At 52.7% G+C, this 26,726-nt stretch overlaps 1 protein-coding gene and 1 pseudogene across 9 annotated transcripts in view; both read right to left on the minus strand.

Annotated features, from left to right (window-relative positions):
• Positions 1–3,766: 3,766 nt before the first annotated feature.
• Positions 3,767–5,079, minus strand: LOC126942829 (uncharacterized; annotated as a pseudogene). Its single transcript, XR_007721615.1, has one exon. The product of XR_007721615.1 is annotated as an uncharacterized LOC126942829 (transcript).
• Positions 3,767–26,726, minus strand: part of ILF3 (interleukin enhancer binding factor 3) — a 40,619-nt gene continuing 17,659 nt past the window's right edge. For 3 of the 8 annotated variants that reach the window (XM_050770117.1, XM_050770118.1, XM_050770119.1), the window contains exons 2-20: positions 26,540–26,629; positions 25,978–26,207; positions 25,053–25,230; positions 18,833–18,980; positions 17,432–17,523; positions 16,950–17,045; positions 16,219–16,330; positions 15,703–15,800; positions 15,019–15,130; positions 14,820–14,930; positions 13,960–14,159; positions 13,433–13,600; positions 12,875–13,012; positions 12,596–12,772; positions 12,350–12,503; positions 12,169–12,222; positions 8,437–8,799; positions 7,465–7,593; positions 3,767–6,961 (exon numbers count right to left, since the gene is read on the minus strand). In XM_050770117.1, coding sequence (XP_050626074.1) covers positions 6,828–6,961; positions 7,465–7,593; positions 8,437–8,799; positions 12,169–12,222; positions 12,350–12,503; positions 12,596–12,772; positions 12,875–13,012; positions 13,433–13,600; positions 13,960–14,159; positions 14,820–14,930; positions 15,019–15,130; positions 15,703–15,800; positions 16,219–16,330; positions 16,950–17,045; positions 17,432–17,523; positions 18,833–18,980; positions 25,053–25,230; positions 25,978–26,207; positions 26,540–26,542 — 2,697 coding nt within the window. In that variant the 5' untranslated portion in view covers positions 26,543–26,629 and the 3' untranslated portion in view covers positions 3,767–6,827. Of the gene's footprint in view, positions 6,962–7,464; positions 7,594–8,436; positions 8,800–10,385; positions 11,730–12,168; positions 12,223–12,349; positions 12,504–12,595; positions 12,773–12,874; positions 13,013–13,432; positions 13,601–13,959; positions 14,160–14,819; positions 14,931–15,018; positions 15,131–15,702; positions 15,801–16,218; positions 16,331–16,949; positions 17,046–17,431; positions 17,524–18,832; positions 18,981–25,052; positions 25,231–25,977; positions 26,208–26,539; positions 26,630–26,726 lie in introns of those variants that run through there. The other 5 variants (XM_050770121.1, XM_050770123.1, XM_050770125.1 and 2 more) reach the window with 5 other exon arrangements.

The following is a 26,726-nucleotide window of genomic DNA, read 5'->3' on the forward strand; positions in this document are numbered from 1 at the left end:
CGGAGGCTTAGTGGCCCGTGTTGGGAGAGCTGGGGGCGCCATGAGCCTACAGCTAGAGGCGGTGCTTGGTGTGCGGCTTCAGCACGGTGGACAGCGCCATAGGCGTTGCCTGGAGACCAGGAAAGCGGCCGATCAGGGGGCGGAGCCTGCGTAAACGTCCTATGAGAAGCTGCGCGCTCCACGCAGTGGCACACTCTGTGAAGGCGGGGCCGGCGAGTGCGGCCAATTAGAAGAGTTTGTTGCCGGGCGTGGTGGCGCTTCTGTAATCCCAGCTACTCAGGAGGCTGAGGCGGGGGAATTGTTTGAACCAGGCAGTCGGAGGTTGCACTGAGTGAGCGGAGATGGCGCCACTGCACTCCAGCCTGGGCGACAAAGGGAGACTCCGTCTCCAAAAAAAAAGGTTGCTGACAACCCCAGGACGAAGAGAATTTATACACAGGTCGGGGCCTGCGAAATCCCATCTGGAGTCGGAGCTTGTTAATTGCGCAAGGAAGGAAGGAAGGCGCGGTGGGCACCCGGAGCCTAGGGACCAGCGGAAAGTTTGGAAGCGGTGGTTTGCAGCTGTTGGGCCTGGGGCGGTTTCCGCGCTCTTCACATGGAGGCTTGCGCAGCATCCCAGGTGCGTGACCGGGGATGTCAGATCCCCAACCTTGCCTTCTCTGGGATCGCCCGCGACTGCTCAGGGGAGCCCCCAAATAGGGGACTATGTGGTTGGCCTTAGGGAGCGGGTGCTGAGGTCCTGGGTCCAGAATACGGACTTCTGAGCACTGACTGAGGAATACAGAACATTTGGGAGAAGGGAGTTAGGGGTTTTGCTGAATGAAATAAGGGTCCTTGGAACTCTGAGTTTGGGTGGTCATTTCGGTAGCCTGGAGGATTTCTCCAGTTTATTCATCGGACGTGTGTGAACTGCCCTTCTGTGACATTGCCATCCACCTACTGCCCCGTTGGCAAGCAAGATGACCTTAGGCGCCAGATCTTTTGGGAAGACAAACGCACTGCCCCAAGAGTTGGGAGTTCATGGACTTCTTGGTTACTCCGTGGAGAGAATGATCGTCTCCCTGAGAATGAGATGGGCCCCTTTTCTTTGACATACCGTTTTTAACCCTCGAGTCTGGGAGCGCTTCCCTTATCAAAACCAGTGTACTCGGCCGCAAAAATCACTGTAAACCTCAGCTCTGATGTTCCAGAACTCAAGCCTCTTGTGGTCTCCAGGACCCCTATTCTCACCTCTCCCACACACCCACTCAGCTAAGCAACCAAAACAACTGTACTGAGGCGCAGTGGCTCACAACTGTTAATTCTAACACTTTGTAAGGCCGAAGAGAGGAAGCTTTGAGGCAGGAATTGGACACCAACCTGAGACCCTGAATCTATGAAGAAAAACAAACATTAGCCAGGCAGTGTGGCCTGTAGTCCTACTCAGGAGGATGAGTGAGCCATGATGGCACCACTGCACACCAGACCAAGACCCTGTCTAAAAAATACTGTTTCAGCTGGGCGCGGTGACTCACGCCTGTAATCCCAGCACTTGGGGAGGCTGAGGCAGGCGAATCACAAGGTCAGGAGTTTAAGACCAGCCTGGCCAACATGGTGAAACCCTGTCTCTACTAAAAATCCAAAAATTAGCCAAGTGTAGTAGCAGGTGCCTGTAATCTCACTCAACTACTCGGGAGGCTGCGGCTGAATAGCTTGAACCTGGGATGCTGAGGTTGCAGTAAGCTGAGATCACTCCACTGCACTCCAGCCTGGGCAATAGAGCCAGACTCCGTCTCAAAAAAAAAAAAGTTTCGTTGGCCAGGCACAGTGTGGCTCACGCCTGTAATCCCAGCACTTTCGGAGGCCAAGGCGGGTGGATCACGAGGTCAGGAGTTTGAGACCAGCCTGGCCAGCATGCTGAAATCCCGTCTCTACTAAAAATACAAAAAATTTGCCAGACACGGGGTGGTGCACGCCTGTAATCCCAGCTACTGGGGAGGTCGACCCAGGACAATCACTTGAACCCAGGAAGCGGGGGTTGCAGTGAACTGCGATCATGCCACTGCACTCCAGCCTGTGCGACAGGGCAAGACTGTCTCAAAAAAAAAAAAAAAAAAAAAAAAAAAAAAAACCGAGGCTGGGCGCGGTGGCTCAAGCCTGTAATCCCAGCACTTTGGGAGGCCGAGACGGGCGGATCACGAGGTCAGGAGATCGAGACCATCCTGGCTAACACGGTGAAACCCCGTCTCTACTAAAAAATACAAAAAACTAGCCGGGCGCGGTGGCGGGCGCCTGTAGTCCCAACTACTCGGGAGGCTGAGGCAGGAGAATGGCGTGAACCCGGGAGGCGGAGCTTGCAGTGAGCTGAGATCCGGCCACTGCATTCCAGCCTGGGCGGCAGAGCAAGCCTCCGTCTCAAAAAAAAAAAAAAAAAAAAAAAAACCAAGCCTGGCGACAGAGCAAGACTCTATCTTAAAAAATAAATAGCCGGGTGTGGTGGCTAACACCTGTCATCCCAGAACTTTGGGAGGCCGAGGCAGGTGGATCACCTGAGGCCAGGAGTTCGAGACCAGCCTGCCTAACATGGAGAAAACTTGTCTCTACTAAAAATACACTATTAGCCAGGCGTGGTGGCACATGCCTGTAATGCCAGCTACTCAGGAGGCTGAGGCAGGAGAATCGTTTGAACCCGGGAGACGGAAGTTGTGGTTAGCTGAGATCGTGCCATTGCACTCCAGCCTGGCCAACAAAATAAATAATATTCTTGGGAAGCCTGAAAGGGCCTGAGGTCTTCCCAGGTCAGAATCCACCCATGGCTCCCCACTGCCCTTAGAAAGCACTCCTGTGCCTGGCCCTCCACTTGGGGGCCCTCAAGATCCCACTGACCTCCAGTCTCATTTCCCAGCATTCCTTCATTTTGCATCCAAAATGCTCTACCCATCTGACTTCAGCTTCTTCAAGCCCATCCTCATACCCCAGCTGAATTTTTGCTCAAGCTATTCCCTCTGCCTGGCCTCCCCTTCACTTCCTAACACTCCTGGGTCCAACTCACCCATCCTTTCTCACCTGAGGGGATACCCTTGACAAGGCACTCCCTGTCCCACTGTGACACAGCCCTCTTTGTGCCTGTAAGAGCCATGTGGGTTGAGAGCAGGTTCCCAGCAACCAGCACCAGACTTGACATGTAATCACCACCCAATAATAAACAGGACAGCAAGGCACAGTGGCACTGTCATCCCAGCCACTATAGGGAAGCTGAGTTGCTTAAGGTCCAGGAGTTTGAGACTAGGCTGGGCGACCCACCTCTATAAAAGTAGTCAGGTATGGAAGAACAGCCCTGTAGTCCCAGCTACTCCAGAGGCTGACAGGAGGATCGCTTGAGCTCTCAGGAGTTCAAGACTGCAGTGAGCTATGATGATGCCACTGCACTTCAGCCTGGATGACAGAGCAATATCCTCTTTTTATTTTTTTGAGATGGAGACTTGCTCTGTTGCCCAGGCTGGAGTCCAGTGGCATGATCTTGGCTCACTGCAAGCTCCGCCTCCTGGGTTCACACCATTCTCTGGCCTCAGCCTCCTGAGTAGCTGGAACTACAGGCGCCCATCACCATGCCCAGCTAATTTTTTTTTGAATTTTTTGTATTTTTAGTAGAGACATGGTTTCACCATGTTAGCCAGGATGGTCTTGATCTCCTGACCTCGTGATCTGCCCGCCTCGGCCTCCCAAAGTGCTGGGATTACAGGTCTATCCTGTCTCTCTTAAAAAAAATGAACGAACGCATGTTGAGTGAATGAAACAATGAACACATGAAGTCTCCATTTATTCTGGGATGGGTTAGAGTGAGCCTCTGAGCCTGCCATCAGGCTGGCTGAGTTGTTGCCCAACATTGTATCCAGCGGTCTCAGGCCCGTGCAGTGCACAGCCAGCATGGGGCTCACAGCTGCAGCTGGAATCCAGAAGCTGCCACCTCTGCTGCAAAGGCCAGGCCTAGGGGTCCGGGTACATGCAGTGAGTCCTTGGGGCAGGGTCAGCCCTACTGACTACACAAGCAAAGTTTGTGGTGAGACAAGGGGTGTATGTTTCCCTGCCAGTACAGAGGACAACAAACAGGTGGGTGGCAACCCTCAGGGCTGACAGCATCCCTGCCCAGAGTGACAACCAGGGCCTACTGGCTCTACTAAATCCAGGGTGGCGGAAATCCTGGATGTGCCCCTTGTTATGGCTCAGAGGCCTCCTTTCATCATAGTTCATCAAGCCCCAATACTTCCTCCCTGGAATCAGTACCAATCCCCCGGCCCTCCCTCCAATTCATCCCAGCCAACCACACATGTCCAATCGTGTAGTCTGTTGCCCTTCTTTCCCTCCTGGGGCATCCTGAGCCCTCTGGGATGGTGTGTGCCCAGTTCCCGCTCACGGACCTCCACGGCCCATCCACCAAGCACCCCATCCTATCAACTCATGTAGGACACCATCCACCCAAAGCGTCGAGGTGTCTCATCACAAGCCAACTGTTGCCTAGCTCTTACAGGGCCCATTTGTAGGCCCTCCTGCAGGTCAGCTTCCTGGGTTTGGAAGGCAACTGGCCCAGAAGGCCACTGTCAGTGCTCAAGGTGATAGCCACATCTTCCTGAACCCAGCGTCCTGTTGTAGCTGGGATACTGTCACAGGCAAGCGGCATGACGGCATAATCAGCACCGGTGAGGCCCCTGAGCGGACTGAGGGCTCCAAGGATGCTGTGCTCAGAGCTGTTCTCTCCAAGACACGCGCCTGCTATGCGGCAGATCTGCAGCAGGGCAGGCGGATGGAATCCGTCCCTCGTGGTGGGTCTGCATTCAGAAACAACCCTGGTAGCGATCACTGAGCGGGAAACTGCAAGTAGAGTCCTGTGTTGAGAATGCAGGCGCCTGCCCGGAGTTTGGAGGTATTTGGCAGGTGGGGCCAGGAGGCATCCCTTCCATGGGTGTTACAGGCTGGTATTCTCTCCTCAAATACAAGGTCTGCTGATCTCACGGGAGTCTCTTCTTGTCCCAACCCCTTAATATGTCCAAGAGAGGAGACAGGACATGAACACATCCCATCAAAATTGGGGGTAGGACTCATCCATCCTCATCCCTCCACTGTGTGCACTGCTAGGATCTCAGGGTACTTCAGGTCCTCTTCTCCCACCCTTTCCTGGGAGGGGCCACTTGGTATCTGGGACCTCCTCTGCTCTAACACAAAGGAGAATTCCTCAACAGTTTTCTAGCACACAACTTGTTCTTTCACCTCTCCAAGAAAGCAAATCTTCATCCTTTGAAAGCACACTTGATATTCTACATTAGCTGAATGATTCTGAGTCAAAAATGGTCCTCACTTTTCCCAGTGGCCATGGTTACCCAAGCACAGGAGGCCAAGGCCTGGGGCTCAGGTCAGCAAAGCAGGATCTCTGTAGATGTGTGGTCCCAGGCTTGGCAAGTACAGTTCTTCCCGGATGGCCGACAGGGATCCTGGGGAAAGGCAATCCCAGCAATGCTCTGAAACCAGAGCTCCTCCTCCCTCCCCAGGCAAGGTGGAGCTAGAAGGGCTGCTCTAGCGTGGGGTCTCCACCTCCACACACCTGATATTTCGATAGGGCAGGTCCCCGCTGTGGGCCACTCTTCTGGGAAGCATAGTATGCTTGACAGCATCCTTGGCCTGTATCCACTAGATCCCAGAGCACCTGCTAGCTGTGACAACATCCTCCAAACATTGCAAAATTTCCCCTGGGAGGCGAGATTGCCTCAGATGGGAGAATCACGCTCTAGGGAAATCTGCTGGTGTGAGAACCCCAACTCCCCACTCTGCTGAGCCTCCAGATGGCGAGCAGGCTGCAGCTCCAGCACAGACATGAAGCTCCCTCCAGCCACTGACGATCCGTGGCTGGGGTTACCCAGGCCTCACCTGCCCTTTCTTTTTAACTGGGCTGTGTGTTCCACCACAGGCACGCCCCTACAGAGGACATCACTGGTGTACTTAGAACCACACCAAAATCAGGGAGCAGAAAAAGCCTGCCTGTTTTGTGATGGGTTCCCCAAGACCAGAATGGGCACTGTGAGCCCCTCTGCGGACGGTGGGAGCCTGGAGCCTGGTGGGACACCGGGTCTACACAGCCCAGGAGACCAGCAACCAGCCTTCGCTGAGCATGAGTAAAATGTCTAGAAGGCCAGAACTGGACCCTCTCTAAGGACCAGGGAGCATCCTGCTGGCCCGCCCTGCTGTCCCCGAGCAGGGACAGAGCGGGGAAACCTGCTCATTGCGCTGCTGGTGGGTCAGACACCCAGGCCTAAGACGGGCGCAGTTTTGTTTTTCTTTATTTGTCTACATTCAGCTTAATTCAGATGTACTGCCTGAATGACCCAGACATAAAAAGAAACCCCCCACTCTTTCCCACTGGTTTTTAAAATAAAATCTTCACTTATAAAACTGAAACACTAAAGCATTAAAATACAGAAAGCTCGTTTAACTCACTTCACAAAAGCATTAACAAATGACGTATCCCTTCCGTAACTATTTAAAGACAAACTGAGTTACCACTAACACCAAGTGTGAATAGACAAAGGGATACTGAACTGCAAGAACTCAAAAACTCTACCCAGACAAAGTTGTAATGGCAACTAACAAACCATTGAAGACACGGAGTCCCAAACACAGCTAAATATGGGTCACAGGACGGGCCACAGGGTGACCCGCTGCACCTCACGACACAGCAACGTGGACGGGGTGGGGGCGGGGGCCTGGAGGGCCAGCTGACATGTTAACTGTGATGCATAAAACTCGATCTTCTGATGGGGAGTAAGTGCAGAAGGTAGAAATCTCCGCCCCGCGGGGGCTTATCTGTACTGGTAGTTCATGCTGTGGTCTGCGTTTCTGCCATAGCCGCCTTGTGAGGACTGGTAGGAGCTGGGAGGGCCACTGTAGTTCTGGCCGGACCCCGGGGAGTTGTAGTTCGACTGTGAGTAGCCTCCTAGGAGAGAGAGTGGTGGATTAGAGCCGAGGGGCCCAGCCAGCGGGGCTCAGGTTAGGCAGCCCACACCCAAGACTCGGCCAGGATGCAGGTGGGCAAGACTCGTGGCCTCCTATGCGGCTCTGCCTGCCTACCACACATTACTGGACAAGGCTGACACCAAGACTCCGAGAGGTGGGACCACTGTGACCCTTGTTTCTGGGGGAAGCTACCTGAGCCCACAGCTGAGCTACTGGCCAGAACCAGGGGAACCGCTGTTTGGCCTCCGTGTCACCCACATTTCACACAGGTACCAGCGGTTAACAGTGGGGACACTGCTGGCTCTCCAGCCGCTCCCGAAAGCCTTAGCAGCTGCCAGTGCACCCAAGTGTGTATTCTCTCTCACAGGGCCCACCTGCCACTGCAGCCCTGCCCACGCTGCCGTCTGCTCCCACCAGGTCCACATCCCGCTTCACAGCAGGTGCCGGGCCCCCATGCTGTGCCACCAGGGGCTCCAGGCCCACCTTGTTTGCCTTGGTATGAGGAGCCGCCCCCAGAACCTCCGCCGTAGCCCCCGTGTGACCCTGGGTTGTAGGATGCCCCGCCTGAGCCGTAGCTGTTCCCGCTGCTTCGGCCTCCACTACCACTGTAGTCTGGGGGAAAGAAGACAGGGTGGTTAAGGGGCCCCAGGACACACACAACTGGGGTGGCCCAGGTGCCTTGTGGTGCGCCTCACACGCGGCCGGCCCCTGGCCCAGACCCTGGGCCTCTAACTCTTCTCCCTGCCTGCTTCAATGTCACACATCAGCCCAACAGATAAGCGCCAGGAGCCAGCTGCAGCCCTGCAGGGTCACCTGGCCCTGGGCTGGTCACCAAGCTCCAAAGCCCTGCTGTGGGGTGCCTTCTCAACTGCTCCTGCAGCCCAAACTTCCCAGCAGCAGCTGAGGAAGTGCACGAGACCCCAGCAGCTGTCTCTCCTCAGCCAGCAGCACCAGACAAACAGCACACCCTTCTGACCCGCACACCCAGTGCAGCCTCTGTCAAGTCCCTGGCCTGCTGCTGAGAGCTGCTGGGTCCCAAGGACACACCTACTCAGCCCCACCGGGCCACTGGTGCAGCCTGGGCCTGCTGGGTCTGTGCATGAGGAAGCGGGAGAGGCGGTGGTGGAGAGATCAGGCTCTTGCAGGGGCTGGATGCAAAACTCTCTAGATCAAGTCCCAGGAAGTCACCTTGCAGCCTCACCCACAGCCAGGGCCTAGAGACAGAGGCCTCAGCTACCCCTGCCTTCGGAGAACACACCAGAGAAAGTGGCGAAGACGGCACCAAGGGGCCCCACGCCCCATCTTCCTAGCACCCGCCCACAGCCAACACCACGTGTCCTCCTCCTAAGGCCCTCGGCCAGTGGTCTGGGCAGTGCCGAGCTTCCGCCACTCCATGGGCTGCACTGCTGGGGCCTGGACCCTGGCCCAGCCAAGGAGCTCTGGAAGCCAACTCACTGAATTTGCTCTCGTAGTTGTAGTCGGATCCGCCCCCGCCCCCGGGAGAGTTGTAGGAGTTCGAGTAGGAGTAGCTGCCTTGTCCATGGTTATAGCCTTTCTGCTTGCCCTGCGGGGGGCCATAGTTGCTGTAGGGGCTCTGGTTGTAGGACTGCTGCTGGCCCTGGTGGGACTGGTAGCCTGAGCCGTAGGAGGGCTTCTGCTGGCCCCCGTGCGGCTGCTTCTTCCCAGCGTGTTTTGGGGGCACCGGTGAGTTGTAGTTGTCACCTTGGTAGTAGGAGCCATAGCCGGAGGAGCCACCACCGCCCCCGCCGCCACCGCCACCGGCATTCCCAGAATGCCCTCCGTTGCTGTAGAACTGACCTAAACAGGGAGGCAGTGGGTCAGGCGGAGGACGGGAAAGGGCAGGGGGAAGGGAGGGAAGGGCAGGCGGCAGCCATGGGTCCTGAAGGCTGACCCACAAGCCCGGGTCAGAGGCAGCAGAAAAAGGAGGGAGAGGAGCAGTGGCTCCGGTCCTTAGCGCAGCCATTCAGGCTGGCCCAGCCTTCAGCTCCACTCACCCAGCAGCTGATGACAACAATGGGGCTTTGCCAAGCAGCACGCGCCAGCAGCTTTTGCAGCGGATGTCAACATTACAATGAGATGGACTCCGAGCGCGGGACGACATTCACAGCTAGCTGACGGCTACCCAGAGATCCCCAATGGTGACAGGAAAAGCAAAGCCCCAGAGAAGCAGCGGCCACCCCCCTCCTCCCTGCTGTGCTGGAAACAGGCTCCACAGGCACAGGCCTGGAGATCCCCAAGAGATACTGTTTAAAGAGGCCCCTGGACCGTCATCATCCTGAGACCAACTGGTCTGAGCTGGTTTGGTTCATGGAAGACAAATTGAGACTTAGTCAATGATGCAGGCACCTCCCTTGTGATACTCGTGGCAAGCATGTGACTCAGGATGTGAGCAGGCCCCAGTCTGGTTGGTGGGGGAAGACTGGCCACAGCTGGGGCCAAGACAGCGAGGTGAGGCCTAGACCTACAGCCCTGATGTCCCCGACGCCCCTTCCTTGTCCCCAGCACAGCTGCTGGGTGCACGTGGGACTGAGCAGCAGGGCTGAGAGCGTGCAGTGCAGCCACCACATTCTCAGCAAGCTGAAAATGTAGCAGCGAGACCCCACTTCTGGTCAACTAGGTTTGTCAATACACAGCCCCACCAGAGGCTTGAGTGGAACAAAGGGGATGGCACTGGCTGAGGGAATGCTGCACCCCAAGCCTTGCAAGGGAGGCCCACAGAGGGGGTCTCCACGAACGGGCGTGGGAAGGCTGAGAGGGTGGGTGAGGCGGGAGGCCAGGTCATGGTGGTAGCTCTCCAGCCAAGCTGGGCAATGCCCAAGCGCTCAGCAGGTGCAGCTGAGTTCCTGGGCTCTCAGAGCGGGTCGGCTTGTGAATGCAGCCACCTTTGCCCAGTTAAGCTGCCCAGACCGCCAGGCCCAGGGTGGGTGGGATGGAAGGGGAGGCTCCCACACTGCCTGTCCTTCCTTCCCAGATTGAGGACACCAAGGGCCCACCGCCTCCTGGGTGGGGTAACTGGGAGTCCTCACGTGCCTCCACCCACTGCAGATGTATACCCCACGCTGGTGTGGTGGGCTGCCTACATGACAATGTGGACAGAACTATCTGCAACCTTCGGTTTGTGTTCTTCAGGCAGGCCTCCTCCCTCGCCCCCCATCACAAAGCCAAGACACCAAGGGGGAGGACGTGTCCCACAATGCCAGAAAGCGAACATGCGGCAGCTCAGCGAGGAGACTGGGAGGATGGGATCTTCAGAACACCCCGACCAGGACCCAGGACCCACACCCCACAGCCCCACTGCCCCAGCTTCCCCAGTGTCCTGCACTGAGCACACCACCTCGCCCCGCCTGAAGCCGGGAATGAATGAAGACGCAAGGGCCGAGGGCTTGTTACTTTCACATGTATTGATTAAAAAAAAATAAAGGGGAGGGGGAGTTTTCAACGTCATTCAGGATAACTATTTTCCTGGTATAAAAAGACATTATTCTCAAACAATAACTTTCTAAAAAAAAAATACATCATGCAATCAAAGTTTTAAAAAGTTTCACTGAATGTTTCAAACCTCTGGGAACAAATCACGTAGTAACCATTTTGACCAGTTTTTGCCTGAATAAACGTAAAATCTTGCAAGTCAATACAGACGCAGGCTTTGCTGCAAAAAATAACCGCTGATCAGAGCCAAAACCAGTTTCCAAGGAGGACACCTGCCAGAAAACAGGGGCCTCAGTAAAGAGCCAGAATGACTCTGTGTGTGTTTGTAGACAGAAACTTCTATGCCTTTGGAGTCTGTGGCAGCTGCACATGCAGCAGCACCACCTCTGCCCACGGAAAAACCAGCCCTTTACTGAAGAAGCAGGGAACATCGCGGTTCTTTCTCCTTGATTAAAGTCCCAATAAACTAAAAACAAAAAAATCCAGAATCCCATGCATCTGCAGCTGTAATTAAGACTTGCAAAATTTCACGTCATCTACCCCTTAAAGCCTGTCTGTTTCTTGCACTAATAATGGAAGCACAGTTTTGATACCTTTGAGAGTTCACTCTCTAGCTAAACCAGCCACAAAACATTGCATTCCCAAACAAGAACCCACCAGAGCATTACAAGAGGCGGGAGAAGCTAATTCAGCGCAATACACAATTCCCCACGTTCCCAACGTTTTCACATGCTCGTAATAAGAAAAAAGCCGGTTTCTCTGGATTCAGATGTGGTGAAATCGTTTTCATCACTGTCAAAGGCATCAACCAGATTTGGGAGTTTGTTAAAAGGTTAAAAATTCATACAAAACCTGCTGTAAATTAAGACAAAGGTAGATTAAAATGCGTCAATGTCTGTCTCTTTAAATAAAGTAATGCTTTCCATAAAAAGCAAAGGTGGGCTTTTGCCTTGATGCCGAACAACGCTGTCTCTAGAATTCTGTGCAATTCTGCACAAAAATACATTCTCTGAAAAAATTGTTTTCCACTTAGTGTGAACTTCAATAGGACCAAGTTCAAAGGCAAATCACGATAAAAACTGCCATTGTCTTAAATTCTGCAGGCTAAGAGTTTCAGACAAGCTGCGGTGAAAAGCCACGGTTGAGAAACCCAGTGAAGCACAGGGACACAGCACGGACACTTTGGGTTTTGGAGTTGGAGGAAATTGGAGTAAAAAGTTGATTTTGTGTGCAATACTTTTAGACGCTCTAGGAAGACCCAAAATCATGATAGCCGTAGCAGTCTGTGAAAAAGTCACCTACAAAAGGGGGAGACAGAGCAGAGAGAAGAAATTAGAATTCTTTTGAAAAAGGGCACAGAGCGCCACATTTGAAATTCATGTTTTAGATTTCTCTGCTCCTGTAACCCCCCAATGAAGGCTCCTTCTCAAGACAAGAGCTGTGCACTGGCTGGAAAAGCGTATTCACAAGATTGGTGCTTCGCATGGCTTAAAGCAGAGAAATTTAAAATTCTAACTTTTAAGGAACTTTGCAGTTACACGAGTTTGTGTGTTAACACAATCAATCCCACTGCAGGGCGGGTGGGGGGGGTCGAGGGCCATATGACCTATTCACCGCAAAAAGGTGTGTGCCCCTTCTACAGCCTCCTCGAGGCTGCTCTGGCCGCCCTTTGCTAACTCAGGCCCAGAAGCTACACTGCGGCTGCTTCCCAGGTCAGACAGAGAGAAACGCACTTACTGTAGCCTGCTGTCGCCGAGTTGCCTCCGTACCCGTAGCTTCCATATCCAGCGCCTGGAAGGGGAAAGATAGGGTTACCATGGACCAGCAGTGTCTCAGGCCCACTCCAGGAGCCCCGCACACTTGTTCCCAGAGCATGCACATGTGGAAGATGGGGACAGTGCAGTACAAGGGCCCTTACCAGCATTCATGTAGCCTCCGTGGTTGGCGCCACCAAATCCTCGCCCGCGCCCTCGTCCCCGGATGTTCCCGCCTCTTCCCCGCCCTCGAAGGTTGGGGGGTGGGGGCACTTCATTGTGCATGGGGCCTCCCATGCCGAAGCCAGGGTTATGTGGCTAGAAGAGAACACAGGAAGTGACATTCCCTTTGTGCTCACATTGCAGGAGAACCCATGCCTGAGCCAGGAGATTCAAGGGTCACTGCTCACCTTAGCAGCAAATTTCGGTCCCCCTCTGACGGGTACTGGGGCTCTCTTCTTTTTGTTGGCATCAAGGGCGAGAGGGGTGTCAGGGAAAAGCTTTTCTAGGGCAGCAAGGGCAGCGTACGCCTTCGCCACCTTTTTGTTGGAACCAGCACCTTGGAACTTCTGTCCATCCACTTCAACCTGGAAAGTGCAGACAGAGGTGACCTAGTGCCTCCCTCTAGGGGCAGGGGGACCCCAGGCCTCCCTATGGGATGCCCCAGCAGGCAGCTCCAGGCCACGCACCTCCATGACGAAGCGCTTGTCGTGGCTGCCACCGGTCTCGGAGATGAGCTCGTACTTGAGCCCCCGCCTTTTCTCGTTCAGCTCCATGACTGGGTTCTTGCCGTGCTTTGTCAGGATTGGCCCCTGCTGTTTTACGTTCTCAGGGAAAACAGAAAGAACGACCGACAAACTCAGCTATGGGCTTTCCAGTCACACAGGAGGAGCAGCAGGACTGAGGCCGGGCGTCTGCTGCTCATACACTGCCAGTCCTTGCCAGACAGTCTCCACCCACTCTCGTGAAGGCCTTCCAGCAATGTGGCCCCTTCCCTGTGCCTCCCCTCTGAACAGCATGTTCTCAACCCAGGGCCACCCCAATGTAGCCTAGGATGCTGAGACAACATCCACAAGGCTCTCCCCCACACAGCTTGTAGGGCAGCACCCAGCTTCCTGTGTGGGCTTCTGGCCTGAAAGGTCAGCTTTTTGGGGCAAATTATCAAGGACCAGTAACCACCTCACTGACAGGACACATGGCTGCCTGCTCTGTCTGGCAGTGACTCCCAGCACCCACCATGTGCTCACCTCGGCAGTGGCATCTGAGGGAAAGGCCGCACTAGGGGTTGAGACAGCTTCTACCACTGGGGCGGGGGCCACCACCGCTGGCTTCGCCTCAGTCTCCTCAGCCGAGTCCTCCCCCTTGCTAGAGTCCCTGCCTTCGGCACCCGTCGGCAAGCCCATGTCCTGTAACACCTGCAGAGGTAGCAAGACCCCCAAGGTCCCATTGAAGCAGGGCTCAGCCCGGGAGCCATGCATGCAGGGCCTCCTCATGGCCTACAGGCACCCACCCAGAAAGTCATCTGGAGGAGGACTGTTTCCTTTCGGCTTCTGCTCCCAGGAGGCCCTAATGTCCAACTATGTTTGGGGACCCCTCTGCCTGCCAGCCACAGTGGGAAGGCGTTCTTGGCACATGTGACCTGCAAATACCCGCCATCTAACTATGTGTGTTTTTAGGATCTACATGCCTTCCCTGAGAGACAATGGCTCATATGGGGCCCAAAACAAAGATCATGGTTCTGCTATTAGAAGATAGTGACGCTGGCCACACTTACCTTAACGGCCACGTGCAGCTTGGCCGTCTTTTTGGAGGGCCCAGAGGCCTCGAATGAATTGCCATCAACCTCCACAGACATGGTAAAGATGGGGGCATGGACGGGCCCAGTCTGGGACACCAGCTTGTACTGCAGCCCTGGCTTCAGCTGGTTCAGCCGCATCAGGGCATTCATAGCTTGGGGGGGCTCTGCCTTCTCCTCTACAGAGAGAACACCAAGGTGGCTCTGGATCAGCACGATGGCAGGTCTCCACGAGAGCTCTGCCAATCCTAGCCCCCGGGCCTGCCTCTGTGGCGTAACACAGTGGGTGGGGCAGCCATACAAACTGAACCCAGTTTGCACCTCTCCTGTGGCCTCCAGCCATGGCACCATCATCCTACTCATCTTATACATCCCCAATCATGCCTCATTATTGTTAAAGGACTCAGAAATCACAAGTAAGAAAAATGAAACAAAAGCAGGCACTCCCTATAGCTTCAGGGTGAGCCTTCGTAGGACCAGATAGATAAAGCAGCAGCACGAGGGGAGGTCTGCACCTTCCTGCTTTTTTATCTACTTAGTTTTTTAAATCTTTCAACACTGATTTTAAGCAAGGTCTCGCTCTGTTGCCCAGGCTGGAATACAGTTGCTCACTGCAACCTCCGCCTCCCAGGCTCAAGTCATCCTCCCATCTCAGCCTCCCAAGTAGCTGGCACTACAGATGCGCCACCACACCCAGCTAATTTTTGTGTTTTTTGTAGAGACGGGGTTTCGCCATGTTGCCCAGGCTAGTCTCAAACTCCTGAGCTCAAGCGATTCTCCCGCCTCGGCCTCCCACAGTGCTGGGATTACAGGCGTGAGCCACCGCGCCCGGCCTGTACCTTTCTTCTGAATCTTCTTCTTCTTTTTGCTGGGAGACTTCTCTTCCCCGTCCTCCTCCATTGGGCGTTTCATGGGCGTAATAGCATAGGTGGTGCTGGGTGGGATCTGAACTGCAAGGAGAGAGCAGGGCATGGCTGAGAGATGCAGATGGCCACTCTTCCTGGAGCCCCAGCCATCAGGCAACCGCCGTGGGCTTACCGGTGTAGTCCACTGGGTTTTCATTCTTTGGTTTCTTGGGCATCTTGGAAGGCAGAGGGTCCATGCCCAGGACTTTATGGAGCTGGCCGAAGGCAGCGAGTCGCAGTGCGTGCTGGAGAAGGGGAAGAGGCTCTGACTCAGCTGCCCTGTGCTCCCGGTCATGGAGTGTGCGCTCACTACTGCCTTCTGAGGAGGGACAGAGCTGAAGGGCTGCTAATGGTCTCCTCTACGACAGCAAGGGGTCCCCCACCAGCCAGGGGAGAGCCTGAATGCTCAAGTCCAGCCTTGCTGTGGGGGAAGGCCAGCCTGTGACCACCCCCCTTCCAGAGGAATACAGGAGACCCCAACCTGGGGACTGGTTGCCACACGGAGCCATGTGGTAGCCTGCAGGGGAAGGTCCCCCGGAGCAGTCCGCACAGCAAACACATCTCCCAGCACCACTCAGTGTCCGAAAATGGCACTCGAGCAAGCCAAGGGAGGGGGCAGACGACAACCAGGCATGGCACCAGGGGAAAGAAGCAGCCCAGATTGGGGCGCCCTGTATCAGACACGATCCCTTTGCCTTCAGTTCCCGACCTGAGCCTACGAGTCCAGGGGCTACCCTGGGAATACCCAGTAATGGAACTGGAAGCCAGCGATTACAGACTGGGTCAGGGCGCACGTTGGCAATGGCGATGACTATACCTGCGCACTCTGTGTGATATCTTCCCGTTGCTGTCTGTCTAGATGCCCAATAGCATCAGTGGCTTCTTTTTCACAAGGGTCATAAATGCCAGAACCATCTGAAGGCAGGAAACAAGGAAGATATGCAGAGGATTATCTTTTAGCATCTCTGAAGAGGTGTGCTGGCTGAGGGAACTAGGTGTGTTACCCCCCGCGCCCCATCCACACCCAGCTCTGGAAAACATGCCTAGCTCGGTGACCCACTCGGCGTCCAGCCCTTGACAGAAATAATTCACAAGTGTCTCAGAGCAAGAAAGTCACGTGGGAGTGGGTCACCATTGCCCCGGATCCGCCCTCTGAATGACGGCTGCGGACCCGGTCAGGGCTGGATATGATGGTGCCAGAGGGTAGTCACATGCTTCAGCTCTAGGGAGTGGACACGGGGCTGCTCCTGTCCTAACCCAGTCAGTGTACCCGCCAGGAGGCGGCCTGGAACCCTGTCCTTTCCCTGCAACCTGCGAAGCACAAGGCCCCAACCTGGCATCACGATGCCCGACGCCAGGCACTCCAGCACTCTTCGCAGGGCCTCGCCAGCACCCATCGGTCTGTTGGCTGTGCCAATGGATTTCTCACACAGGAGCTCGAGAGGCTGAAAGGGAAGAGGGACAGTGAGCCAAGAACCTACAGGATGAGGCCGGCCGCCACTAGGGAGCTGTCACTAGATGAGTGGGTCAGGGCACACGTGGGACTCATAGCCATCCAGTCAGGTAAAGTCAAAGCCTCAGGGCTAAGCCTGAGCCAGTGCACCTAGGACAGGGAGGACCAGACATGACATCCTGCAGGCTCTGTGAGCTCAGAGACCAAGCTGAGATTATAATGTAGTATCTCATACTTAAAATCTAACCATTTATTTACAAATATAAAAACCACCCCAACTGCGGGCTGAAAAAAAATAGCAACAGCTGGTAAGAACTGGTCCTGCGTGAGAGCATCTGCAAACCTTCCCAGAGGGATCATTCCCACCTCCTCGTCAGCCTCCTGCTGGGATTGAGCTGTGCGACCCCTGCAAAGGGCCCTGACCCACACTGTCCCAACCCCAACCCCAACCCCAGGTGTGGCAAGCAGGAGCAGCTCCACAGGCAGCTCTGGAGAGTACACACCAGCCACACATCAAGGGGCCACTCCTGCCCCGTGATCATCAAGTGTTCCTGGGATATCCTAGAGACTCTGCATACACCATCCCCTAGTAGCCATAGCAATATCCTTACCCAGCCTCGGAGGGGACCCCAGGTGGGCACGCGAGTGCACAGGTCCCTCAGGACCCGGATCACAATGACACAGGACTTCAGTCCGTTGGCTCGAGCCTAGGGGAACAAAACACAGGCTCTTCAGTCTGAGGCACCGCCCAGGGCACAGGTCAACATGAACACCACAAGTGTCACGGTGCTGCTTTGCCAAGGGTAAACAGTCAACGATGGCGACCACCAAGGGTGTGGCCAGCAGCAATCTCACTACGTGTACAAGAAAGTATTACTCTTAACACAAAGCAGCAGCAGCAGCCCACCAATTCAGTCTCAGCCTCTTTTGGGGTCGAATTTGTTGAGGTGCACTCCTTTAGGACCTGCAGAACCGCAGGTGCTAAGCTCAGCACGGCTATCGTCAATGTTAAGGAATCTTTATGGTGACAGTTAGCCAAGTTAAAACTTAGGAATTCTCTACCAAAAGACAAAGAGAAGAACAAAATGCAAACCTGGAACCACTTGGCGTGTCGGAGGGACGCCAAGGCAGCAAGGCATTTCTGCCTGTCCAGAACGTCCGGGGGGTCGTTGACTGATAGCGTTTCTATTCATGGATGGAATAAGAAGACAAGGCACAGTTTGACCAAGGGGTTTCTGTCAGGTGGAAAGGGGATGTGGCAGCTTTCTAAAGGGCAGCTGAGTTTCCCAGAAGCTGAATTCATCTCCACCCTGGACCAGGGAAGGAGAAACTAGAGCACATTGAACTCTGCCCTGTGAGGAAATTGTAAAAATTGGAGGCCCCATCCAAAAATAAAAAAGAAAAAGAAAAAAGAAAGAAAAAGAAAAAATAAAAGAAACATAAAAACAAAAGTGGGGAGTTATTCTAAAAGGAATAATCTCATGAGGGAGGGGAGAGATAGGTGGAGCCTATCTTCTAATCCTCTTCCCTTGCCTCCTCCCCATGTTCTCCCAATAAATTAGCTATGCTAAAATGTTCAATAGGAAAAAAATTAAAAAGGCCGGGGGAGAGGAAAGGAACTCCCTCTCTGCATCCCACAACAGCCATCCCAAGGCATATGCGGCAAAGGGGACCAACTCCGCCCACCAGGCGGGACTGCCCTAGCCCCAGCCCTTGACAGAGAGTGTCCTGTTGGTCAAAGGTCCAGCGTCCCTACGTTGATCAACTAGAAGGGCTTTGGTAGTCGGAATCAGCTATGAGAACCAAAGGTAAACAGCAACAAGGGCGCTATGCCAGCCTATGCTGCGGCCAAGCCGAGCGTCTGTCTTCTCTGCCATCTGCACGCCAGGGGTTTGGATAAGGCCTGAAGACAGGCACACGAGGGGCGGGCCATGGACTGTGAGCACATTATTAGTGCGAGGTCCAATGAGGTAGTCTGAAAAATTGGACAACTGTTTAAACTTTATCCAAAACTCTGTATCAGCTCTTTGTGCTTCTGTCACTTTACATGATAAGAGCCACGGCAGAGGACAAACGAAGAGGCCCTCAGCTCAGCTGCAGCACAGGCTGTTGGTAAACTCCAACGTGGTGCTCATGCAGAAACCGTCTGGTTGTCTCATCTTTAAAACCATAGAATCACCAGGGACACACTTCTCCACAGCCAGAGAATGGCTCCACGGAAAAGCAACTACCACATTCACGTTTGAGAATGTTCAAGGATGAAGTTAAAAGGAAAATGGTGCAGTCCCCTACGAAAAGTGCTACTCACTTTTAGTGTGACCGTTTTGTCAAACTCCCAAGTACTCAAAGCCAACGGGAGATGTGATCTCAGAGTAAAGGTGGTCAATCTACAACGTAGCCTTTTACCAAAGCAGTCTAAAACTGAATAGCACATTTGAATAGTGAGGGAACACCACGTTTTCAAAGCCCTGCCGGCCTGTCTCGGCCTCCCTACCTCCAGCTAATACTTTCTCCATTTCTTCTCTGACAACAGGGGATGTCAGGTGGATGGTCAGGGACAACGGAGGCTCTTTTGTGTTTTTTATCACAATCGCAGCATCGTCGACAGATTGCAGTATTTCGTACTTGTCTTCTGTTACAGCCTAAAAAATAAAATGCAACTTTCAAAACACTTTCTCCTCAAAGCAATCAACAATTTTATCTGGCTCCACCTATTCCTGCAGCAGAAAGGCCAACTTCTTGGGTATGATGTCCCAGAAGTGACTTCACCTGGGGTGTCCACCTAACTGTCCAGGTTTTTGGCCACGTTTTGGGTACTAGAGGGGGTAACCAGTGAAATAAGCAATTTCCAAAAGGGGCTTAAAAATGCAATGGTAAGGCCAGGCACGGTGGCTCATGCCTGTAATCCTAGCAATTTGGGAGGCCGAGGTGGACAGATCATGAGGTCAGGAGATCGAGACCATCCTGGCTAACCCAGTGAAACTCCGTCTCTACTAAAAATACAAAAAACTAGCTGGGTGTGGTGGCAGGCGCCTGTAGTCCCAGCTACTCGGGAGGCTGAGGGCAGGAGAATGGCGTGAACCCGGGAGGCGGAGCTTGCAGTGAGCCGAGATCACGCCACTGCAGTCCAGCCTGGGCAATACAGCGAAACTGTCTCAAAAAAACAACAACAAAAAAAAAATAAAAACAAACAAAAAAGCAATGTTAGGCCAGGTGCAGTGGCTCACACCTGTAATCCCACCACTTTGGGAGGCCGAGGTGGGGGGAATCACAAGGTTAGGAGATCAAGACCATCCTGGCTACCCAGTGAAACCGTCTCTACTAAAAATACAAAAAGAACTAGCTGGGCGTGGTGGCGGGTGCCTGTAGTCCCAGCTACTCGGGAGGTTGAGGCAGGAGAATGGCGTGAACCCAGGAAGCAGAGCTTGCAGTGAGTCGAGATCACGCCACTGCACTCCAACCTGGGCAACAGAGCGAGACTCTGTCTCAAAAAAACCAAAAACAAACAAACAAAAAAGCATTGTTAGGCCAAGTGTGGTGGCTCACGCCTGTAATCCCAGAACTTTGGGAGGTTGAGGCAGGCAGAATCACCCGAGGTCAGGAGTTCAAGACCAACCTGGCCAACATGGTGAAACCCTATCCCTACTGAAAATACAAAAATTAACTGGGTGCAATGGCTGACACGTGTAGTCACAGCTACTCAGAAGACTGAGGCAGAAGACTCACTTGAACCTGGGAGGCAGAGGCTGCAGTAAGCTGAGATCATGCCACTGCACTCCAGCCTGGGTGACAAGAGTAAGACTCCATCTCAAAAAAAAAAAAAGCAATGGCAAAGAGTTTAGGAGCCAGGAGGAGGAGACCCTCCTTTCCTGCTTTTGCCCTTTAGTGGGTAATTAACTTTGGATAAATCTCTCATTCAGACTTACGGCTCTAATCTGTAAAATGGACTTAATGACATGAACTACACCACAAGGCTGCTGGAAGCCTCAACCAGACACTGCGCGGAAAGCGGAGGACACTGCAGAGTGGGCATCCAGCCACTGCTACTTCCATGCTGGGATGAGCAACCAGACAATGTGGAATAAAACCTGTGTGCAGTGAAATAGCCAGTGTGCAGTATCCTATGATGCATCTAAAAGTATGTACTTGCTGCAAATGCACATCTACAACGACCCGCACAACTATCTTTATTCTTGATACCACCGTGTATAACGTGACAAAGAAAATTCAAGCTTTTGGCTGAGGGCAGTGGCTCACACCTGTAATCCCAGCACTTCTGAGAGGCCGAGGCGGGCGGGTTACTTGAGGTCAGGAGTTCAAGACCAGCCTGGCCAATATTATGAAATCCCGTCTCTACTAAAAATACAAAAAAAAAGCCACGAGTGGTGGCAGGCGCCTGTAATCCAAGCTACTTGGGAGGCTGAGGCAGGGAGGCAGAGGGTGCAGTGAGCTGAGACTGTGCCAATGCACTCCAGCCCAGGGGACAGAGCAAGACACCGTCTCAAAAAAAAAGAAAAGAAAATTCAAGTTTTTTAATATTTTTGCGAAGGAAGCTAAGAATGTTGGGAGAATAAATACACTGAAAAAATCTGAAACAGGATTTCTCAACTTCAGCACAACTGAACTTCTGGGCTGCAAAATTCTTGGGGGAGCTACACTGCACATGATAGGGTGTTGAGTAGCATCTCTGATTTTCACCCATCAGGTGCTGACAGCACCACAGCACCCCATCACCAAGCTGTCAACAGACACTGCCAAATGTTATCAGGGCAGGGGGGTGATTCACCCCTCTTAAGGAACCACTAGAAATGATTTTTTTTTTTTTTTTTTTTTTGAGACGGAGTCTCGCTCTGTCACCCAGGCTGGAGTGCAGTGGCCGGATCTCAGCTCACTGCAAGCTCCGCCTCCCGGGTTCACGCCATTCTCCTGCCTCAGCCTCCCGAGTAGCTGGGACTACAGGCGCCTGCCACCTCGCCCGGCTAAGTTTTTGTATTTTTAGTAGAGACGGGGTTTCACCGTGTTAGCCAGGATGGTCTCGATCTCCTGACCTCGTGATCCGCCCGTCTCGGCCTCCCAAAGTGCTGGGATTACAGGCTTGAGCCACCGCGCCTGGCCTAGAAATGATTTTTAAAACCCCTATTATTTTCATCTTTAAGGAATAATTATTGGCCAGGCTCAATGGCTCATGCTTCTAATCCCAGCACTTTGGGAGGCTGAGGCAAGCAAATAGCTTGAGGCCAGGAGCTCAAAACCAGCCAGAACAACATAGTGAAACCTCGTATCTACAAAAAATTTAAAAAATTCGCCAGACATGGTGGCACACGCTTGTGGTCCCAGTTACTCAGGAGGCTGAGGTGGGAGGATTGCTTAAGGCCAGAAAATCAACTCTGTAGTGAGCTGAGATTGCACCACTGTACCCGAGCTTGGGCAACAGAGCAAGAGACCCTGTCTTCTTTAAAAAAAAAAAAAAAAAAAAAAAAAAAAACCAACGGGGGGGCGGGGGCCGGGCACGGTGGCTCACGCCTGTAATCCCAGCACTTTGGGAGGCCGAGGTGGGCAGATCACGAGGTTCAGGCCATCAAGACCACAGTGAAACCCCGTCTCTACTAAAAAAAAATACAAAAGAATTAGCTGGGCTAGGCGCGGTGGCTCAAGCCTGTAATCCCAGCACTTTGGGAGGCCGAGACGGGCGGATCATGAGGTCAGGAGATCGAGCCCATCCTGGCTAACACAGTGAAACCCCGTCTCTACTAAAAAATACAAAAAACTAGCCGGGCAAGGTGGCGGGCGCCTGTAGTCCCAGCTACTCGGGAGGCTGAGGCAGGAGAATGGCGTGAACCCGGGAGGCGGAGCTTGCAGTGAGCTGAGATCCGGCCACTGCACTCAAGCCTCGGCGACAGAGCCAGACTCCGTCTCAAAAAAAAAAAAAAAAGAAAGAAAACAAAAGAATTAGCTGGGCGCGGTGGCGGACGCATGTAGTCCCAGCGACTCGGGATGCTGAGGCAGGAGAATGGCGTGAACTCGGGAGGCGGAGCTTGCAGTGAGCTGAGATCACGCCACTGCACTCCAGCCTGGGTGACAGAGCGACCAGCCTGACCAACGTGGAGAAATCCCATCTCTACTAAAAATACGAAATTAGCCAGGCATAGTGGCGCATGCCTGCAATCCCAACTACTTAGGAGGCTGAGGCAGGAGAATTGCCTGAATCCAGGAGGCGGGGTTTGTGGTGAGCTGAGATCACCCCCATTGTACTCCAGCCTGGGCAACAAGAGTGAAACTCCGTCCCGCCGCCCACCCCCACCCGCCTCCCCTGACCCCTGATTACCACTATGGGCCGGACATAGTGGCTCACGCCTGTAATCCCAGAACTTTAAGGAGGCAGAAGCAGGCAGAATACCTGAGGTCAGGAGTTCAAGACCAGCCTGGCCCATATGGTCTCTACTAAAAATACAAAAATTAGCTGGGCATGGTGGAGGGCACCCGTAATTCAGCAACTCAGGAGGCTGAGGCAGGAGAATCGCTTGAACCCAGGAGGCGGAGGTTGTAGTAAGCCAACATCACACACCACTGCACTCCAGCCTGGGGGACAGAGCGAGGCTATCTCAAAAAAGAAAAAGAATTACCACTATGCTGATGTACTTTCAAAAGAAAAAAGAAAATTATCACTAGAAAAATTTCACACCTTCATCTTCAATGGCTCCTCAGAAGTATCTAATGCATTTACATTAGCTCCATATTTTAATTTTTGTCCTGAACCTAAAATTGTCAGTCCCATGTGAGAGAATACAAATCTGCATTGTGTAAGTAAACCAGGTTTTTCTAAGGAATAAGACTAAAACATTCAAAGGCTATGGTGGCTCAGGCCCGTGATCAAGAGTTCAAGAACAGCCTAGGCAACGCAGCAAAAGCTCATCTACACACACACATACACACAAAACAGCTGGGTGTGGTGGCGCACGCCTATAGTCCCAGCTACTCAGGAAGATGAGGTGGGAGGAACACTTGAGCCACGGAGGCAGAGGTTGCAGTGACCCAAGTTCATGTCACTGCACTCCAGCCTGGATGACACAGCAAGACTCTGTCAAAGATTCAAAGATGCTTGTATACTTCTTTTTTGCTTATCCTATACATAAATACAGGGGGACTGTATCCTGAGGAGGCAACACCTGGCAGAGGTTCTGATGCCTCCAAACAGCCCAGCCGTAGGTCTTGGGATCCATTCCTCAGCTGCCCTGCAGCTCTGTCACATCATCTGTCCCACTTAGAGGAAGATGAAATAACACACATCAAGAGCACATCTGTTTGAGAGCCTGACTTTAGCAAACACTCAATAAACAGAGACCATTATTTATGCAATAGTTTTACAATGAAACAAATACGTTTTTTTTTTTTTTTTTTTTTTTTTTTAAAAGATATTTTAGCTGGGAGTGGTAGTACATGCTGGTAGTCCTAGTTACTCAGGGCGCTGCAATGGGAGGATCACCTGAGACCTGGAAGTGGAGGTTGCAGTGAACTATAATTGTGCTGCCACACTCCAGCCTGGGCTACAGAGCAAGACCTTCCTTATCTTAAAAAAAAAAACAAAAAACAAAAAACAAAACATTGGCCGGGCGCGGTGGCTCATGCCTGTAATCCCAGCTCTTCGGGAGGCTGAGGTGGACAGACGGCTTGAGGTCAGGAGTTCGAGACCACCGTGGCCAACATGGCGAAACCCCATCTCTACTAAAAATACAAAAATTAGCTGGATGTAGCGGCACGTGCCTGTAGTACCAGCTACTCGGGAGGCTAAGGCAGGAGAATCGCTTGAACTCAGGAGGCAGAGGTTGCAGTGAGCCGAGATTGCACCACTGCACTCCAGCCTAGGCAACAGAGTAAGACTCCATCTCAGGAAAAAAAAAAAAAAAAAGTGTGTGGTGGCTCACACTTCTAATCCCAGCACTGTGGGAGGCTGGGGACGAGAGGACTGCTTGAGGACAAAAGTTTGAATCCAGCCAGGGCAATACAGCAAGAACCCATCTCTATTTATAAAAATAAACATATAGAAAAGATTTTCAGCCGGGTGCTGTGGCTCACGGCTGTGATCCCAGCACTTTGGGAGACTGAGGTGGATGAATAATCACCTGAGGTCGGGAGTTAGAGGCCAGCCTGGCCAACATAGTGAAACCCCGTCTATACTAAAAATATAAAAATTAGCTGGGTGTGGCAGTGCACGCCTGTAATCCTAGCTACTCGGGAGTCTGAGGTAGGAGAATTGTCTATCTCAGAGGTAGAGGTTGCAGTGATCTGAGATCGAGCCACTGTACTCTAGCCTGGGCAACCGAGCAAGACTCCATCTCAAAAGGAAAAGAACAATTCTTTACATTTAGCTTTGGATCCAACGGAAGAGGTAACAACTCTGCTATCTATCTAGCCATCCATCCAATGGAGCCTAGATGTGAAGCTTATGCCCAATGACCTTGGGCTTGTGTGCAGCCTGGCACAAAATAGGCACGGGGTCCTTATGACCCCTGCAGTCAGGTTCCACAGAAGCTCAGTGGCTTGTTGGTGTCCTGCTCGTCACCTACTGAGAAGACACATGCACAGCAAGTGCCAGGGCAAGTCTGGCATGTGCTTCTTGGAGCATGGCCTAGCTGGACACTTCTTCTGGGGCCCCACATCCTCAACCAGCACGCCCACCAACCACCCACCTACCCGGCAGTGACCGCCACACTTACAGCAAGCTGGATGGCCAGGTTGTCGGCCACCTTGTCTAGGAGGGCAGTTGTGGGCTTCTCCTTACACAGCAGCACCAGCTCCAGATCCAAGTCCCCCTTGAGTAGGAGGCCCTTTGCCACCAGGCCCACCCGCATCACTCCCCGCAGGGTTCTGGTCATATGCTCCGTCTTCTGTTCCCTGAGGGACAGACCAACACTCAGCTCAGTGAAGAATTCAGTCTGACCATGACCCAGAGGTCCCAAGACAGGCTGAAGTTTCTTAGAAAACAGGAGCCAACCCCTACCCTACGAGGTCAGATCGAGACCATTCTGGCTAAGAGGGTGAAACCCCGTCTCTACCAAAAATACAAAAAAATTGGCCGGGCGCGGTGGCTCAAGCCTGTAATCCCAGCACTTTGGGAGGCCAAGACAGGCGGATCACAAGGTGAGGAGATCGAGACCATCCTGGCTAACACGGTGAAACCCCGTCTCTACTAAAAAATACAAAAAACTAGCCGGGCGAGGTGGGGGATGCCTGTAGTCCCAGCTACTCGGGAGGCTGAAGCAGGAGAATGGCATGAATCCGGGAGGCGGAGCTTGCAGTGAGCTGAGATCCAGCCACTGCACTCCAGTCTGGGTGACAGAGTGAGACTCCGTCTCAAAAAAAACAAAAAACAAAAACAAAAACAAAACAAAACAAAAAATTAGCTGGGCATGGTGGCGGGCGCCTGTAGTTCCAGCTAAACTTGGGAGGCTGAGGCAGGAGAATGGCGTGAACCCGGGAGGCGGAGCTTGCAGTGAGCCAAAATCACACCACTGCACTCCAGTCTGGGCCACAAAGCGAGACTCCGTCTCAAAAAGAAAAAAAAAAAGAAAACAAGTACCAACCCCTACCCTGGCTACCCTCTCTACAAGAAAGAAAACGACGACAGAAAACTTCACTTACCCAGCCCCTTCTTTACTGTCGTCCTCTGGGGGCACATCCATGTTATCGGACTCTGCCTGCTCGCTGCTACCCTTTTCCTGCTCGTCTATCCAGTCGGACACAGCTTTGAGTGCCCGCTCCGTGTGGGACACCATGTTCTGGACTGCCTCCAGCTCCTCTTGCGTTGGATAAACGGAAGAATGCTTTGCCATTACATGGCGGTCATCATTCACAAAAATTCTCATTGGACGCTAGGGATGTGAGAATTAAGTTAAAAATGATGTAAAGAGAGCAAGCAGCCCAACGTCCATCTTTTAAGCTGCACAATTCAGAATGATGCTATATTGCTTGTGTGTAAAAACCAAGCCTGCAGAAGCACAATTGAAGGACCAAGGAGGAACAAGCAAACTGAAACAGCTGTTGTGTCTGGGCAGTGGGAGACAGAATGGAATACAGAATAGATAATACTACTTTATAATCCAAAAGGGCTAATAAAAATGGTAATGGAATCAAATGCTTTGGAAAAGGTTACAAACATCTCTGTACGTGAGTGAAGAAATAGTATCTGTGATCAAAAACTTACCATTTTTACTTCTGTAGTGTCTGGAAATCAAACTTTTGCTTATCTTTTCAAATCGTGATAGATTTCCTTGGTGTTATCAATACTTCAGCTCTATAAGATCAGAAAATCTTTTTAGTTTCATATAACTTATAGTAGGATTCATTTTAGCAGCCAGGTACACAGTAGCAAGAATGACATGTGTGCTGCC

The sequence above is a fragment of the Macaca thibetana genome, chromosome 19 (genome assembly GCF_024542745.1).
Source record: "Macaca thibetana thibetana isolate TM-01 chromosome 19, ASM2454274v1, whole genome shotgun sequence".
In the NCBI taxonomy this organism is placed as follows: domain Eukaryota; kingdom Metazoa; phylum Chordata; class Mammalia; order Primates; family Cercopithecidae; genus Macaca; species Macaca thibetana.